Source organism: Choloepus didactylus, chromosome 8 (assembly GCF_015220235.1).
Source record: "Choloepus didactylus isolate mChoDid1 chromosome 8, mChoDid1.pri, whole genome shotgun sequence".
NCBI lineage: Eukaryota > Metazoa > Chordata > Mammalia > Pilosa > Megalonychidae > Choloepus > Choloepus didactylus.
Genome location: NC_051314.1, coordinates 34312186 through 34330276, shown reverse-complemented (window position 1 = coordinate 34330276; position 18091 = coordinate 34312186). Strand labels below are relative to the sequence as shown.

Below are 18091 nucleotides of genomic sequence, written 5' to 3'. Positions count from 1 at the left end.
TGAGATACTTGCTTCAGGAGAAGCTAGGGTTGATACTCTCTAGCCTCTTTACCCCATGTGAACTACCTGGCTTTTGTCTCTGTCTCCACCACTGGAAGACAAGCTCCAGGAGGGCAGGGAATTAACCTAACTCATTTACTGCTGTATCTCCAGTGCTGAAAAGCAGGGCCTAGGAATAGCCAAGAGCTGCCACATACACATATCCTTAATATGTCTCAGTAACAGGAAATTTCTTTAAAAAAAGAAAAAAATCAATATTCATTTTAATGTAGAATAATATTTTGAAAAGTTAGCAGGAATCAACTTCCAAAGGATTAATGAATAAGTCCTTAATAATTAGTAGGAACAAGCGTCCAACTAAGTCACTGGTACAGTAATATCTGAAATTCTCCTTTTTTTTTTTTTTTTGGTGGCTCTACTTTGAAAGAAATACAACTCAAAAAATAGCAAGCCATTATATTATGGTCTGTACCACATATACTCTTGAAATAAGTATACAATGTTTAGAAATGAATCCAGCACCTCTGGATCTTAATACTGCATCAATAATCAGATCCAAAGCTTCTTAGAGCAAAGCAGCAAATCTTTTATTTACACAGCTGTTTGGCTACAGGGAAAAATACAGGGAAAAATAAGGTAAGAACTAAAGCACTAGTACCATAGTACTATTATAAATACACCCGTCATCTGTTATACACAGATGGTGTGGTTCACATGTACACCTTCTTGGTTACTGGACCAGCCAAAAAGCAAATCACAGCCATTAAGACAGTGGTCTGTACATGTTCAAAAAGAAAGAAAATAGACACTTACTATATCTCTGTTTCCATATACTGCTCTAGAAAAATTCTAAAATTTCTAAGGCCCCTCTCTCTCACAGATGCAGGAAAAATAACAGCAAACTGTTTTTCAGGATACCTTTAACTTAGATAACCCCACTTCTCTTTCATATTTCCCACAGACACAAAAAAGAACTATAATAAATCTTGGACGGATGAACAAAAAAGCAGTTAAAGTGTCTCAGCGAGACATGCCAAAAACCAACTAACCAGCGAAACACAGGAAGCATCCCTTTTTTAAACACCACAAAAATGTCTGAGGATTTCTTTAATTGTAAAGTTGATAAAATATATAAACAGCTTGCATTATTGTAGGGTAATTGAAAGGAAAGAGTCATAAACATCCAGACTGGGCCCTAGAAATCAGGTTTAAATATTTAAATGTAAAATTAAATGCTTCTCTACCTGTTCATTATAAACTGTTAGGAATGGAATTGAAAACTGATACCTATAAGCAATGTTTTAAATTTACTTGACACTTCTGAAAAGGGAGGACTAATACTCACTGGAAGGATTTTAAAAATTCCAACCACTGTAAATTTAAATTACTTAGACTGGTACAGTAATAAAGAAAACATGAACAATTACAATGAAATTAAGGATGAAAATAATTCACCTTAAATCAGTAGAAAGCCTCCCTTTGTTGAGGAAAAGGTGTTTAAAATAACATCTTTAGCAGTGCATGATGACATATCTGGTGTATGCACATATAACCAAAAAAAGAAAGATTCACAACATCTTGCTTTCTTATCCCCACTGGCTAACTTCTTGCTTTGTTAGTCATAATCTGATTATACCTAGCAATGCAACATTCAAATATATCTAGCCTTTAGAAATAATACAAATTAGAACATTTAGAGTGCTGTTTGACAGTTTAAAGTTGCAGGAATTTTAAAAAAACGCCAAGAAAAGCAAAGAAAATTTAATCTACTACTTAAGTGCTGATCCTAGAAGTAACTTAGAAGGGAAGTTTTAACCTATTTTACCATAAAATTTCTAATAAAAGTTTATTACCTTCAACACGGACAAAAATGAGAAAAAAATACCTTAATATTTTACTTAATACATTATTAAGTTCTGGTTTAAAAATTAACCTATACTATGAAACGAATTTAACAAAACTTCAGTAATTATTTTGGAAAATAAGAACTGTTCCTTAAGAATGCTCAGAAATACAATGTCCAGAATTGCTCAAAATTCACACAAAGGTTTTGTCATTTGGATGAGAGGAAAGGACTATGGGAGACAGACAGAAAATGGCTTTGCTTACCCAAACCAGATATAAATTAAAGAAATCCCAAAGAAAATGGGCCAAGAGAGGAAACATTTGCAATCGGCAACCCAATTCCTCCGCTTTTCAGATAACAGGAGTAAAACCACCAGGACCTGAGTAAGTGCCTAAATCGCTTTATCTAATAAAAGCAGGGTTTTGCAGTCAGATAACTAGGTTTAAAGCGACTCAGCACAGGAAGCCAGTACTACAACTCAGAGGCACCGAGTCAACACGCTGGGAATATTGCCTTTTCCTAGAATAACTGATTTCTTAAGATGGTAATGTAAACTATTTTCACACGCTGGAGCAAAGTCACTCAGGTTTTAGGCGAGAAGAACAAATGTCCTCTTTACATTTCGTATTTCACCTGGCGCAAGAGCCCTCAGTACAGGTCTCCCTCTGAAGAGAGGTCCCATGAGATTCACGGATTTCCAAACAGCTCCTTTTGGCTGAAAGGTACGAGTAAATCCGGCAGCAAACCCCATCTACTCAGCACTTGCTGAGATTTTGGGGAAAGGTAGAGGGCACACAAGTCACCCACCCCAAAGAAGAAAGTCGCTCGAGAGCCGAAGACCAGCAGCGCTCGGTACAAACTTTCCAGCGGCAGCGCGAGCGCCGTCACCTACCCGCAGCAGAAGTCATAATTCTCCCTTGTAGTTCGCTTCCCCGCTTGCCCCTTCACTCCATGGTCCCCTTTCAGTCCACCGTTTCAAGTGTTTGGGCAGAAGAGAAAAACCCCCGCAGCGCCCGCATTCCGTCCCGCGGCCCCGCGGCGCAGCCGGAGCGCCGCACAAAAGGATGCAGGCAGCTACAGAGATCCCGCGACGCTCCCAGGCGCGAGCCGCGGGCGGCGGGCAGGCGGGTGTGCACGAGCGCTGCCCCGCGGAGCTCCCGGCGGACAGGCAGTCGCGGGTACGAGCTGCGCGCACCACGGACCTGCCGGCGCGTACCCCTTCCCGGCTCCAAAAAAATCAGTGCTCTTGGCGCCCCCTGTTAGTCGCGGTTTGTAAAAGGCAGACAAAAGCTCCAGCCTTTTCCAATCAGAGGGCTCAAACCTCATCCTGTTCCCGCCCCTCCCGCCGACGCACGTATCCTCTTCTCCAGTAAGACAGTCTGAAAAGGGGGCGTGAACTGCGAGGCATGCTGGGAACTGTAGTTTTCTGGATCCACGGGAAGGGCTGAAACAGACGTGTTGGAGCCGCCTGGTCTCCCGCCTTCATTTCCCATCGTGCTGAGGCGGGTGGTATGGCGGAGAAGGATGACACCGGAGTTTGACGAAGAGGTGGTTTTTGAGGTAAGGAAAAATGGCGGTGGGTGTGTATTGCCTTTGTTTGAGGAGAAACCTGATGGGGAAAGCGAGGAGGCAAGGTGTGGGGCCGGAGCCGGGGCGAGGGGGCGAGCGACGCGCTCCTACCCGCCTCAGCCACCTGACCCCCACTATCTCCGGGCCTAGCGCCGCAGCCTTACAGGTGTAGCCCGCGACGTCCTGGCGGTGGCTGGTCTCTGCCTAAGGCAAGCGCAGAATCCCGGGATGGAGCCCAGTTGCCAGCGCCAGTGGGCGGTAGCCGTGTCTCACCCTTCACTGGGGATGGATGCACCGCGGTGAGGGGTAAGAGGGACTGCGCCCGGCTGGGCGGGGTTGCAGCGTGCGTTTTGGATATCCACTAATACAACTTAGCCACCCTTTTTTCTTCCTGGTGTTTTTTGGTCAGTATTCAGAAGTGCTCATGTCACCGTTCACCATCGAGGCGTGGCCCCGCGGAATGAAGGCAGCAGGTGCCAGTTTTCTAACATGGTTTGAAACCTTTGTGTAGAGACCTACTGTTGGTGATTATGGCTGGGACATTTCAGCATCCAGGTTCAATTCTTTTGTCCTTTCCTATTGCGCTAGGTGTAGCCCCATCTTCAGATTCGAGGCTCTGAATGTGCATGCTTTTGTGTGGGACTATTTTAAGACGGTCTCTGCCATCTTGAAGGAAAAACACTAGGCTGGTGTATTTTGTTTCTATTTTTCTGTCAGGCGCAGGTGAAAACTCGAACCTCTGTAGGGTGTGTGTGTGTTTAGTGCATATTTACTCTTTACATTCACTCATTCAGCTAGATTTTAAGAATTTTTTTGAAGGCCCATGCCATGTAATGGAAAAGCTAGACATTAGCAAATAATTATAGAACAGAGTGATAAGTGTTGAAATATGTTCAAACTGTCACTGGAGGATTGATTTGGAGACTGCTGTCCATTCTTGCGGCGTCAGAGAGGCTACACCCCAGTAAGTGATATCGGAGATGAGTCTTAAACTATGAATAGTTTAAGGGAGAAATGCATTACAGGGAAAGGGAACTCAGTATGCCAAGGTTGAGAGGCATCAAAGTGTCTGGTTTGATTTTTCGTAAGGGGATAGGAGGGTAGATGGGATGGTCGCTGAATAAAGTGGTTTGATTTGGTTAGAACGTAAAGGTAGTAGGAGTCGTGGCCATTTTCCCGAAATGAAGAGACTGGATGCAGGGAGCCCACAAGGGCCTGAATTGTGGAAATGACCGAAGAAATAATGTAACAATTGCTTGGACAGACATTTCTAAGGTAAAATCGAGAAAACAATTATAGACAGAATATGAGAGTTGAAGGAGAGACAGAAATCTAGGTTGCTTATATTTCTAGAGTAAGGGAAACAGGATGCATGCATTTTTTTACCCTTTTTTCTTAAATCTCTGAATATAATATAATACATCCTAAAGAACATTTTATTGTAGAAAATCAACCACAAATTTAAAATCATCCATTATCCTGCCACCCATAGATGGCCACTATTAACATTACTGTGTTTTTACAGTTTTTCTGGGTATGTGTGTGTGATGTTTTTTAACACAAAAGATAGCATAACACATTGAATTCTGTACCTTTCATTTTCAGGTAAATTTATCTCGAATCCTTCTCATTCATATAATCATTACTATAGTAACATAGCCCATTATGTAGATGTATAATAATATGACCATTTTTCCATTATTGGGTAATTAGATTGTTTCAAAATTCTTGCCATTGTAATCAACACTGACATAAGTCTATCTGTAATAGCAACTCTGCTTTTCCCCTCAGAATAATTTCTAGAAGTGGAACAAATAGGTCAAAGGATATGAGCATTTTTTCAAGACTTACGATGCTGCCAAACTCCTTTATCAGAAAGGCTATATCATTTCATGCTTCCATTAGGAATAAGAGTTTTAATTTCATCAAATTTTCAACAACAGCCTTCCTAATTTCCTTTACTACTTTAATAGGCAAAACTAGTATTTCATTGTTCTAATTTACATATTATACATTTGTGTTTATTAGTCATTTTTATTTGCTTGTGCATTCTCTGTGTTTTTCTGTCCATTTTCCTGTTGGATACTACTTTTAAAAATCTATTTGCATGAATACTTCACATATTGTTGTGGTTGTAGAAAATTTTTTCCAGTTTACTGTTTAATTTGCTTGCTTTTTGTCATGCATTATTTTATATTGCCATGTTATTTACATACAGGAAAGTACACAAATCATAAATGTGTAGATTGGTGAATCGTCACACATTGAATGTACTTGTGTTACCAGCACTCAGATCAAGCTTCCTCTGTTCCCTTTCAGTCACTACTCCCCACCTCAAAGATAACCGCTATTCAGATTTATAACAGCCCAGATTAATTTTGTTTCTTTTTATAGTTTGTATACTGTGCAATTCTTTTATGTTTGGCTTTTTTTCTTTTCTTTTGCTAAATATTATGCTTGTGAGATTCATCCATTGTGTTACATGAACATTTTTGTTTCACTGTAGTATTCCATGTGAATATATGACAATTTTAAAATCCATTTTTTGTTTATGGTCATTGGGTAATTTCCAATTTGGGACTATTTCAAATAGTGCTACTGCGAAAATCTTAGTATACCAGTTTTATTGAACACATTTCTGTTGGATATATACCTAGGTGTGGAATTATTGTATCATAGAAATTCAAATGTTCACCTTGGATAGAAATTGCCAGACATTATTCCTAAATGATTTTATCAATTTATAGTCCCATCAGCAGTGTATGAGAGGTCCAGTTTCTCCACATTCTCCCCAACACTTGCTAATTCCAGTCTTTTTCATTTTATCATTCTAATGGATATGTGCTGGTATCTCTTTTGTGGTTTTAATTTGCATTTCCTTGATAAGGAAGTTGAGAGTCTTTTTATATGTTTATTGGGGCAATTGTATTTCTGCTTTTGTGAAGCCTGTTCAAGTTTCTTGCCTATTTTTCTATTGGGTTGTCTCTTGTTGATTTGTAGTTCTTTAGAATGTCTTTATCTCTGTGTGCTGCTTCTGCACTCTTAAGGATGTCTTTCAATGAACAGAAGCTCTTAATTTTATTATGAGCCATTAAACAATTTTCTTTTATGATTAGAGCTTTTTAAGAAGTATATGCCTAGTCTATGGTCACAAGACGTTTTCTCTAAAAGCTTCATTCTTTTACCTTTTGCATTTAGCTCTGCCATCCGTCTGGAGCTGGTTTTTGTGTATAGTAAAGGCCAAAATATTTTTTTCCTGTATAGATGTCTAATTGACCTGGCACCATTTACTGAGAAGACCATCCTTTCCTCACTGCACTGCAGTGTTGCCTTTGTTATAAATCAGGTGACCTTTTATGGGTGGATCTGTTTGTGGGCTCTATCTTCTGTTCCACTGGTCAGTTTGTCCATCCTTGTGCCTATACCACATTATTTTAATTACTCTAACTTTATAATATTTTCTTCAAGAGTGCCTTGGCTCATCTTGATCCTTTGTATTTCCATATGAATTTTAGGATCATCCTGTCAATTTCAATGAAAAAGAAAAAAACTAAGATTTTGATCGAGATTGCCTTGAATCCAAAGATTAATTTGGGGAGATTTGACATCTTTACAATATTGAGTCTTCCGGAGCATTAACATTTATTGCTTGCCTTCTAAATGAGTACGGTAAGGTCCCATCTCTTTTTGGTCGCTAATGGTTTTACAAAATGGAAATTATTCCTTGAGAGTGCAGTTAAATTGGCCCTAAATGATCTAGGCCTTTGCTGGGGGTGGAAGGGAGTGGATCTTGATTACCAGTTCCATTCCTTTTATGATTTTTGTTCAGTTCCAGTTTTCTCTTTTGGGGAGTAATTTTGAGAGTATTCTGAAAGGCAGTGTAATATAGTTGTTAAAGACATGGACTCTGGAGCTGGCGGCGTAGAAAATCCTAGCTCAGCCATTTATTAAAGGGACTTGAGCAGGTTACTTAACTTCTCTCTGCTTCAGTTTTCTCAATACTAAAATAGAAATAACAATACCTGTCTCATAGTTATCAAGCTATTTAATGTTAGTAAAGACTTAGTTGAGTGTCTGACACGTTGTAAGCACTCAGTAAATTTTAACTATTAAACCTTTCCAGAAAAAAGGCTGTTATCTAGGTTTTAAAGTTATTAGTATAAAATGTTCTTAGCTTCTTAATCTTTAGTCTCTTTCATAATTCTAATTAATCTTATTACTTCCCATGCTTATTCTTGACCTCTCTTTATCTTGTGTTGATTTGTCAGAATATTAACTTATCAGTTAGACTTTTTGAAGAACCAGTTATTGGGTTTGTTTGATCAGTTCAATTTGGGTTTGTTTTCATTTTTTAAATTTCTTTGTTTATCAGTTTCCTTTCTTCTACTTTCTTTGGGTTTACTTTGCTGTGTTTTTCTCTTGCTTTTTGAATTAAATACTGAAAATAATTTGTAAGGCTATAAATTTCCCTGTGAGTACTGCTTTAACTGTATCTCATGAGTTTTGAAATGTAGTTTGTCTCACAGTTTTTGTAATTTCCACTTTGATTTCTTTAACATATGACTTATTTAATACCCAGACATATGGGTGAGGGATTGCTGTTATTGTCAGTGATGACTTTTTTCAAGATCCCTGCAGACCCACAATTCCACTCTGACTATTACAAGTTGCATCGCTTGTTTTCTCTTGTCCTCTGGATTCTATTTCGGTTCAGCCATGGTAAGAACAACCAAGGGATCAGAGGGTGGAGGAGAGAGCACCAGAGAGATCTGGGTATTTATCTCCCTAGATCCTCTCTATAGGGCCATCATTTGATAATGATTATGTTCCTCTACCTAAAGCCACAGTTCTTTTTGAGAGACTTCTCTCCCTTAGCTTTAACTCTTACAGGGCTTCAGTGATATTGTTTCCCTCCCTTGACCATTAGGCCTATGGAAGGTAAAAATTCCTGCTACTGCTAGTCCCTGGGTGCTTCACTGTCCCCTGATGGTTGCCTCAACCCTGTTTACACTTTTGTAAATAGTCATTTCTTAAATTCTTTTTAGTTACCCCTTTTGAGTATGCCATCTGTTTCTTGCAAAGTCTTCCTGCAAGAAGACTTTGTGATTAACTCATTCTGTTGCCCTGTTCTGTTCTTTGGGAGTAACTCTTATCCATTGTCATCCATGGCCTCTAACATTGCCCTCTGAGAACTTATTCCTTGTCTGTTGTTGTTCCATAGCCTCATAAAAATGGGGGTTAATGTATGTCTTTCTTGGGGACTGCGCACCTTTCATATTCTGATTCCTGCTGACACAGTTTTTTAGGCCTAAGGGTTGCTTTAGGGATTAAATAATTATAGGCTTTTGCACGTTTTTGGTTTCTTTGGCAAGATAGTTCCCTGATGTATAGTAAGCTTCCATTCTGTTTGCTTCCAAGCAGTTTCATACACAAGTAACCACAGCCAAGGAGCCTGTCTAGACCTGGTTCTTAAATCTGAAGTCTATAGATTATTTACTGGTTCCGCTTTGGATCTTTTCTCCCTCTCATTCAACTTAATGGCAGCCATTTTAATCACCTGAAATAAGAGGCTTCATTGGAAATGAACGACTCTTAATCAGATTTACAGCTGAGAACTGGTTCCCATTGTTTGGGATAGGTTCTTGTGAAAGGCTTTGGGCCACCATTTAATCTCCTGCTTTGGGGCTTTCCAACCATGTGAGGTCTTCAAGTGCCATACTTTCAGTCAGTTTGGATCTCAAGCCTCAGCAGAGAGAGCCTTCCTTTGCAGAACTAAAAGTTTGGTGAGCACATGGTCTGTTTTCCATGGAATTACAGGCAATAGTTTTACCAAATGTTTTGCCATTTTGGTATAATGGGCCATCAGCTTTTCAGCCTGCAGTGTGTTTCCTCACCATCCATCACCCAGCTACTGAGCCAGTGCCACGTATTTCAGGTTCTGTTGAGGCAGCCCTACCTCTGAGTTTATAACTCTGTATTTATTCACATCATCCATAAATCCTAATACAGAAAATAGAAGCCCTACTATCTATGCTAAGTAGGAAGGGATTTAATACTGACAAATAATGTTAGAATATTATTGGAAGATGTAGAGGATCAGGCTCTACCAAGGTTGCAGTGTTTCAAAAGCCAAGAATATATGATCATGCTCATAGCTACAATCCAGGAATCAGGAAGCCATCATCATAACTGCATCTTGAAAACCTATAAAGCTGGTGTGTTGGACCAGAACTCAGAGTCTGTCGTCCCTACCACAAGTACCTACATTAACAGGAAGCTAGAGAACACACATTGGAGTACTGATGCAGAAACATCTTGTCTCCACAGCTTTGTTTCATAGACAAAAACCTCTGCTTCCCTTTCACCTTCCAGATCTCTCACGGGGCCACCTAACTGGGGGAACCTAATTTATATCTAGAACCCTAGCTGCAAGAGAATTTGGGAAATGCAGAAGTTTAGCTTTCTACCTTCTGCAGTACAGGATGATACACTAGAAGGAAGGTTGAAAAAGCCAGTTACCTAAATATCTATATCATATGGCCTAACTTTTCTTCCTTTAAGAAAATTTAACTGTGACTTTTAGTATTATTTGGTATAATACTGTTATTTTGATGATTTCCAGGGTCAGAAATCTAACTGATTAATGTCTTGAGACCCAGGGAGTTACATGCTGCATTAAAATTAAAATTAGAAACTTAAAATTAAATCAAGCAAAGGTTTGGAAAGTATTCCAACCACATCCCTTCCCTATTTAAAACTGTTTTTTTTTTTAATAACGTATGGTGGTGATGGTCACACAACGTTGTGAATGTAATTAACAGCACTGAATTATATATTTGAATGTGGTTAAAAGGGGAAATGTCAGTTGCATATATGGTACCAGAATAAAAATTTTGTTTAAATCCATGGAACTGTACAACATGAACAGTGAATCCTAAATTAAGCCATGGACTATAATTAATAGTAGATTATAAAAATGTGCTTTCATTGATTGTAACAAATGTAGTCACCAATGTAAGGTGTTAATAATAGGGTAGTATAAGGGAATTCTGTATTTTATGCGTGATTTTCCTGTTAACCCACAACTTTTCTAGTTGAAAAAAAGTGCGTTTTTTGAGGTACCTTATTTTAATTTCCATTTCCTGGATTACTAGTAAATTTTATATTTTTGGTCATTTGTATTTTTCCTTCTGGGCATTGGTGTTTAGTCTTCCTACTCTGAGAAGAGAAAGGGCTCACTGAAAGATAGTCTAAAAAAGAGAATTAAGGGGGAAAAGGAAGAGTGTGTTTCCCAGCCCAATTCCTCATGCTTGCTACTAGGATATGACCATTTCGTCAGGGCTGGTTTCCCTTTATACTACCTTCAAGCTTGATTCCATTTTCTTGGAACCTTGCTCTTCCTTCCCTAAAATAATTTATTTTAATCAAGACCTTCCACAGTTACCCTACCCCAAGAGGATGAAGTGAGAAGGACAATTTAACCTGGGTCCTAGACCTCTCAGGCTAGAACAGCAACAGGACAAAGTTTAGAAAATGATGGACATCACATCTAACATAGGTATTAGGTAAAATAACTACCGAAATATCAATAATTGTCATTTTACTGTGTTACTGTAATCTCTAATTTACATGTTTTCTGAGTTAAGAATTATGCAGGCACCTTAGAAAGATGTTCAAGTTCTGATGTTGCTCTTTTCATACCTTTCAGATTTTTCCTTTATAAACTAATTGTGAAAACTTTGAGTCATTCATCCTATCTTGAACCCTGTTACTCCTCGAGGGAAACCTAGAAATAAGACCTTTTAGTCTGAAAGACTAATATTTCTACCACTTCATTATTTGTACTGCATCTAAACCATTTCTGTTGAATTCATTCTTACAGGGACAATATTGTCCTCAAGGGACTTTTTACGCTCTCCTCAAATCTTTGTCCTTGGTAATCTTACTCTCTGTAGTTCTTAACTGACAAAGCTTTTGATGTTTGTTTCCTTTTCCTTTTTTCCTGACTGAGAAAACTAATTTCCACTTTCCATTATCTTGGTATCTTTCTCTCCTACATCCTTCATATGTCTCAGTAAATTATCAAATGTTAACCCCCCTTTCAAAAATGCAGTTTTATTGAAATATATTCACACACCATACAAACCATTCAAAGTATACAATCACTGGCTCACACTATCATCAAATACTTGTACATACAACCCCATGATCAATTGTAGAACATTGTCATTACTCCAGAAAAGAAATAAAAACACAAAAGAAAACACAAATCCTCCCATTCCCCTAATCCCACCCCCCCCATTATTGACCCATAGTTTTGGTGTGGTACATTTGTTAGTGTTGATGAAAGAGTATTAAAATATTACTGTTATAATCCATAGTTTGCAATAGGTACATGTTTTTTCCATAAACCCCTCTATTATTAACTCCTTGTAATAGTGTCGTACATTTGTTCTAGTTCATGAAAGAACTTTTTAATATTTGTACACTTGATCACAGGCATTGCCCACCACAAGAGTCACTGTGATATACATTCCTATGTTTTCCCTTTCCACCCAAATGTTAACCCTTTTTTAAAGCAAGAATAGTATGTTTAGGTTTAGGTTTTTTAACACTAAATCAATCAAATGAAAGGAAATGGCTCTCATACAACCTTCCAAATTTAAAAGGAAGTATTAAAAAAAAATCTCTGTCTTGCTTGAGAGATTCTCCTTTCTTTACATTTTTAAAGATCATTATACATCTCTAAAAGAACATTAAGGCTTTTTTAAAGAAGTGTGATTTGTTGATTCCTTCCTACTTGCTTTATTGATTTGACTAATGGAAGGAAATTGTTTTCATATGTGAACTTATACATTGGCATATTTGTTATTTTGATAATGGAGCTTGCTGTCTGAAATAATTATAGATATAAAATTTAAAGTATTACTGTGTTGTCTTATATATCCTTAAAATGTATTTTAGTTTCCTACAAAATCCTGAAATTGTATTATTTAAAATAACCTAGTTCCAGAGAATAGCTGAGACTAGAAGCATAGCAAAATTCATGCTTTTATTACTATCTGCAATAGAAAGAACATTTATTAATATAAATGGGTTATTTATAAAATCAGAACCCTGGTGACGTAAGAGTGACCATGAAGACCAAAGCTAGCTTATCATCTGTAGAAGAAGAAATTACATATGAATTATAAATTGGAGTTATTCCTAGGAAACAAGTCTGCTTTATTCTGTCCGGGACATGTTATTTCTTCCATTTTGTCTTCTTCACATATCCAATATAGATTTTAATTAATTTATTTTTTTTAATCCAAACATTCCAAAAATTAGTAAATGGATCTCTTTTTTTATGTATTTTTCATTTTTGCTTTTTAAAATGCAAGTTCCTTTGTCTCAAGATATGATACTCACAGTGCTTTAATTACTTTTTTATGGTTATCTTGGTATTTTATGCCATAATAGTAAAGGTTTGCATTCTTTAAAAATTTTAAAGTTATTCTTTTTAAATTTTTTTGTTTTTTAATAATATTTCATGTAAGAGCTTTCTCTGTTGGTAGCTGGTATAGCTGTATTTTCCTGTTGCTTTCTGCATCTAATATAGACTACAGAGACCAAATGAGATCTGGCATCTAACAATAGTTAGCATTTTGCCAGATCTAATGGTATGGTTTTGTTATAGTACTGATATTTTAAGTAAAGGAACTATTTAATAGTTGAATAGATCATTAATTTTGGTATGGAAGAGTGCACAGGATCATTTTAGTCATTTGTTAGACTAACACTTAATTGGGCACCTTCTTTTTTGGCTGGCCTTATTGCTGGGCACCTTTTATCATACAAACAGCATGTGAACATATTCTCTTAGTATAATAATAAAGGAAAGCACCTGTCTTCCCTTAATCTCCTTTCTCTTCCCCAATTCTTCTTTTCTCCTCAGAAGTAAACCCTGAAATTGGTTTGATATGTTTTCTTCCAGAACGTTTTCAGTGCAATTAAGTCATATGTACATATATATTTGTGTATGTATGACACAAACATAGATTGCAGAGTTTGATTTTTTGAGTTTTTTTTTAAAATGTAAATGGTTGCAGTAGTCAGTATATTATATGTATATTTTGACATATTTTGAAATTATATCCATAGGCTAGATACCTGGTACTGGAATTGCTAGGTCAATAGATATATGTATTTATATCTTTATAGATATACTCTCACTAATAGTCTGAAGTAATCTATTTCAGATTACTTCAGACTGCAAGTACGGCAGCAAGAACCTCACAGTGAAGCATGGCAGGAACGGGCTGTGCGAACACCTCAATATCTGGCACGGAAGATATTGTGCACCCGCTGCTAATTGTCTTGGAGCCAGTCAGGCAGAGGTTAGCCCAAAGGGGAAAATAACCACGCCCCTTGCAGCCATCTTCCCTGCGCCGGAGCCACAGCCCAGAGCTGCGCCAAAAAACCCAGTGCAACGAGAAGTGTTTCCAGCAACATGCACACATGCCGCAATATTGGGTGTGGACAATAGCCTTTTGCACACCCGCAGCTAATTGTCCTGGAGCTGGGGAGGCGGAGTTGTGTGAAAAGGGGGAAATTAACACACTCCATACAGCCATCCTTACAGCAGGCTGGGAACGTATCTACATGGCCCGGCGGCCCAGAACGTCCCTTGAGGGACAGCGCGCACTTGTCATGTAGCACAACCTTCCATCACCAGAGGCCCTAGAAGGGCACGGCTTGGAAGAGGGGCCCACTCAGAAATCCCAGGGACCATATGCCAGTACCAAGGACTTGTGGGTCAACGGCAGAGACAGTCTGTGGCGAGACTGAAATGAAGATTTAGACTCTTGCAACAGCCTTAAATCTCCAGTAACACCTAGGAGGTTTGATTATTAAAGCTGCCCTCCCTCCCTAACTGCTCAGACACATGCCCCACATTCCAAGCGGACAGCACCAACAACACACCCAAACTTGGTGGACCAGTTGGACCCCACAAGAATCAGCCCCCCACACACCACAAAGACAAAGTTGGGGAGAACTGACTTGAGGAGAATAGGTGAATCGCGGACGCCATCTGCTGGTTAGTTAGAGAAAGTGTACTCCGCCAAGCTGTAGATCTGACAAATTAGAGATTAGTCTTTGAATAATCCTACATATCCTATGTGCCGGTTTGAGTGTATTGTGTCCCCCAAATGCCATTATCTTTGTGGTCTTGTGTGGGGCAGAAGTTTTGGTGCTGATTGGATTTGCTTGGAGTGTGCCCCACCCAGCTGTCGGTGATGATTTTGATGAGATGTTCCCATGGAGGCGTGGCCCCGCCCATTCAGGGTGGGCCTTGATCAGTGGAGCTATATAAATAAGCTGATTCAAAGAGAGGAAACTGAGTGCAGCTGTGAGTGATGTTTTGAAGAGGAGCAAGCTTGCTGGAGAGGAAAGTCCTGGGAGAAAGCCGTTTTGAGGCCAGAGGTTTGGAGCAGACGCCAGCTGCCTTCCTAGCTAGCAGAGGTTTTCCGGACGCCATTGGCCGTCCTCCGGTGAAGGTACCCGATTGCTGAGGTGTTACCTTGGATGCTTTGTGACCTTAAGACTGTAACTGTGTAGTGAAATAAACCCCTGTTTTATAAAAGCCTATCCATCTCTGGTGTTTTGCATTCTGCAGCATTAGCAAACTAGAACATCCTAAAAGAACCCTATCAAGTAAAGCAAATGCCAAGAGGCCAAAAACAACAGAAAATTTTAAAGGATATGAAGAAACCAGATGATAGGAATAACCCAAACCCAAACACCCAAATCAGAAAATCAGAGGAGACACAGTACTTAGAGCAATTAATCAAAGAACTAAAGACAAACAGCAAGAGCATGGCACAGGATATAAAGGAAATGAAGAAGAGCATGGCACAGGATATAAAGGACATGAAGAAGACCCTAGAAGAGCATAAAGAAGAAATTACAAGAGTAAATAAAAAAATAGATGATCTTATGGAAATAAAAGAAACTGTTGACCAAATTAAGAAGATTCTGGATACTCATAGTACAAGACTAGAGGAAGCTGAACAACTAATCAGCAACCCTGAGGACTGCAGAACGGAAAATGAAAGGACAAAAGAAAGAATGGGGGAAAAAATTTTAAAAATCGAAATGGACCTCAGGGATATGATAGATAAAATGCAATGTCCAAATATAAGACTCATTGGTGTCCCAGAAGGGAAAGAGAAGGGTAAAGGTCTAGAAAGAGTATTCAAAGAAATTGTTGGGGAAAACTTCCCAAACCTTCTACACAATATAAATACACAAAGCATAAATGCCCAGTGAACTCCAAATAGAATAAATCCAAATAAACCCACTTCAAGACATACTCTGATCAGACTATCAAATACTGAGGAGAAGGAGCAACTTCTGAAAGCAGCAAGAGAAAAGCAAGTCACCACATACAAAGGAAACAACATAAGACTACGTAGTGACTACTCAGCAGCCACCATGGAAGTGAGAAGGCAGTGGCATGACATATTTAAAATTCTGAGAGAGAAAAATTTCTAACCAAGAATACTTTATCCAGCAAAGGTCTCCTTCGAATTTGAGGGAGAGGTTAAATTTTTCACAGACAAACAAATGCTGAGAGATTTTGCTAATAAAAGACCTGCCCCACTTCAGATACTAAAAGGAGCCCTACCGACAGAAAAACAAAGAAAAGAGAGAGAAATATGGAGAAAGGTTCAGTACTGAAGAGATTCAATATTGGTTCATTAAAGGACAATAAGAGAGAGAGGGGAAAAATATATCTGACAAACATATGTTTCCACAATAATTCTGGGAGACTTCAACACATCACTCTCTCTTATAGATAGATCAACTAGACAGAAGACCAGTAAGGAAATTGAAAACCTAAACAGTCGGATAAATGAATTTGATTTAACAGACATATATAGAACATTACTTCCCAAGTCACCATGATACACATTCTTCTCTAGTGATCACGGAACTTTCTCCAGAAGAGGCCATATGCTGGGACATAAAACAAGCCTCAATAAATTTAAAAAAATTGCAATTATTCAGAGCACATTCACTGACCACAGTGGAATACAATTAGAAGTCAATAACCATCAGAGACTTAGAAAATTCACAAACACCTGGAGGTTAAACAACACACTCCTAAAATCAATGGTTTATAATGTAGAATGTAGGGGAACTAGCGATAGAGAGCAATTAATGAAGGGGGATCGATAACCCAATAAGAACAGATAAGCTATTGTGGGTAGATTTAATATTCTGGGAATGCCCAGGAATGACTATGGTTTGTTAATTTCTGATGGGTATGGTAGGAACAAGTTCACAGAAATGTTGCTATATTAGGTTATTTTCTTGGGGTAGAGTAGGAACATGTTGGACTCCCTTGTTATGATTTGTTTGAAATGATTTTTTTATTGTATTTTTTGTTGTTTTTTTTTTTGATATAGTTGATTTTAAAAAAAAGTTAATTGAAAAAATATGCAGAGCCTCCTTGAGGAGCTAGTGGAGAATGCAGGGGTGTTGGGCTCCCCCACCTCGATGGTTGCTAATGTGCTCACAGACATAGGTTGCTGGTAGCTTGATGAGCTGAGCCCTCTACCACAGGACTTGCCCTTGGGAAGACTGTTGCTGCAAAGGAGAGGCTAGGCCTGCCTGTAATTGTGCCTAAGAGCCTCCTCCCGAATGCCTCTGTGTTGCTCAGATGTGGCCCTCTCTCTCTAGCTAAGCCATCTTGGCAGGTGAAATCACTGCCCTCCCCCCTACATGGGATCTGACACCCAGGGGAGTGAATCCCCCTGGCAACGTGGAATATGACTCCTGGGGAGAAATCTAAACCGGGCATCGTGGGATGGAGAATGTTGTAGTCTGCTAATGCTGCCAGAATGCAAAACACCAGAGATGGATTGGCTTTTATAAAAGGGGGTTTATTTGGTTGCACAATTACAGTCTTAAGGCCATAAAGTGTCCAGGGTACCACAGCAATCAGGTACCATCACTGGAGGATGGCCAGTGGTGTCCGGAAAACCTCTGTTAACTGGGAAGGCACGTGGCTGGCATGTGCTCCAAAGTTCTGGTTTCAAAATGGCCTTCTCCCAGGATGTTCCTCTCTAGGCTGCAGTTTCTCAAAAATGTCACTCTTAGTTGCACTTAGGATATTTGTCCTCTCTTAGCTTCTCTGGAGCAAGATTCTGCTTCCAACAGCCATCTTCAAAATCTCTTATCTGCAGCTTCTGTGCTTTCCTCAAAGTGTCCCTCTTGGCTGTAGCAGCTTGCTCCTCCTGTCTGATCTTATATAGTGCTCCAGTAATTTAATTCAGACACACCCTGAATGGGCGGGCGAACATCTCCATGGAAACACTCAAAGAATTACAATCTAATTAACACTGTTAGGTGTGCCCACACAAGATTGCATCTAAGAACATGGCTTTTTCTGGGGGACAATATATATACAAACCAGTACAGAGAACGTTTTCTTGAAAGGAAATGAAATAAGCTTCAGTGGCAGACAGATTCCAAAAGGAGCCGAGAGTTCACTCTGGTGGGCACTCTTACGCACAATATAGACATCTCTTTTTAGGTTCTAATGAATTGGAATAGCTAGCAGTAAATACTTGAAACTATCAAACTACAACCCAGAACCCATGAATCTTGAAGACGATTGTATAAAAG

At 38.9% G+C, this 18091-nt stretch overlaps 2 protein-coding genes across 9 annotated transcripts in view; one reads left to right on the top strand and one right to left on the bottom strand.

Annotated features, from left to right (window-relative positions):
• Positions 1 to 3016, bottom strand: part of FGD6 (FYVE, RhoGEF and PH domain containing 6) — a 140603-nt gene extending 137587 nt beyond the window's left edge. The window contains exon 1 of one of the 2 annotated variants that reach the window (XM_037846275.1): positions 2739 to 3016. In XM_037846275.1, coding sequence (XP_037702203.1) covers positions 2739 to 2754 — 16 coding nt within the window. In that variant the 5' untranslated portion in view covers positions 2755 to 3016. The remainder of the gene's footprint in view (positions 1 to 2738) is intronic. The other variant, XM_037846276.1, reaches the window with a different exon arrangement.
• A 267-nt stretch (positions 3017 to 3283) lies between these two features.
• VEZT (vezatin, adherens junctions transmembrane protein) overlaps positions 3284 to 18091 on the top strand; it is a 92593-nt gene continuing 77785 nt past the window's right edge. For 6 of the 7 annotated variants that reach the window (XR_005218391.1, XR_005218390.1, XM_037846419.1 and 3 more), the window contains exon 1: positions 3288 to 3406. Coding sequence is in view for 5 of the 7 variants with exons in the window: in XM_037846419.1 (XP_037702347.1) it covers positions 3371 to 3406 (36 nt within the window). In the remaining 2 variants the exon portion in view is untranslated. Of the gene's footprint in view, positions 3407 to 6930; positions 7085 to 18091 lie in introns of all 7 variants that reach the window. The other variant, XM_037846418.1, reaches the window with a different exon arrangement.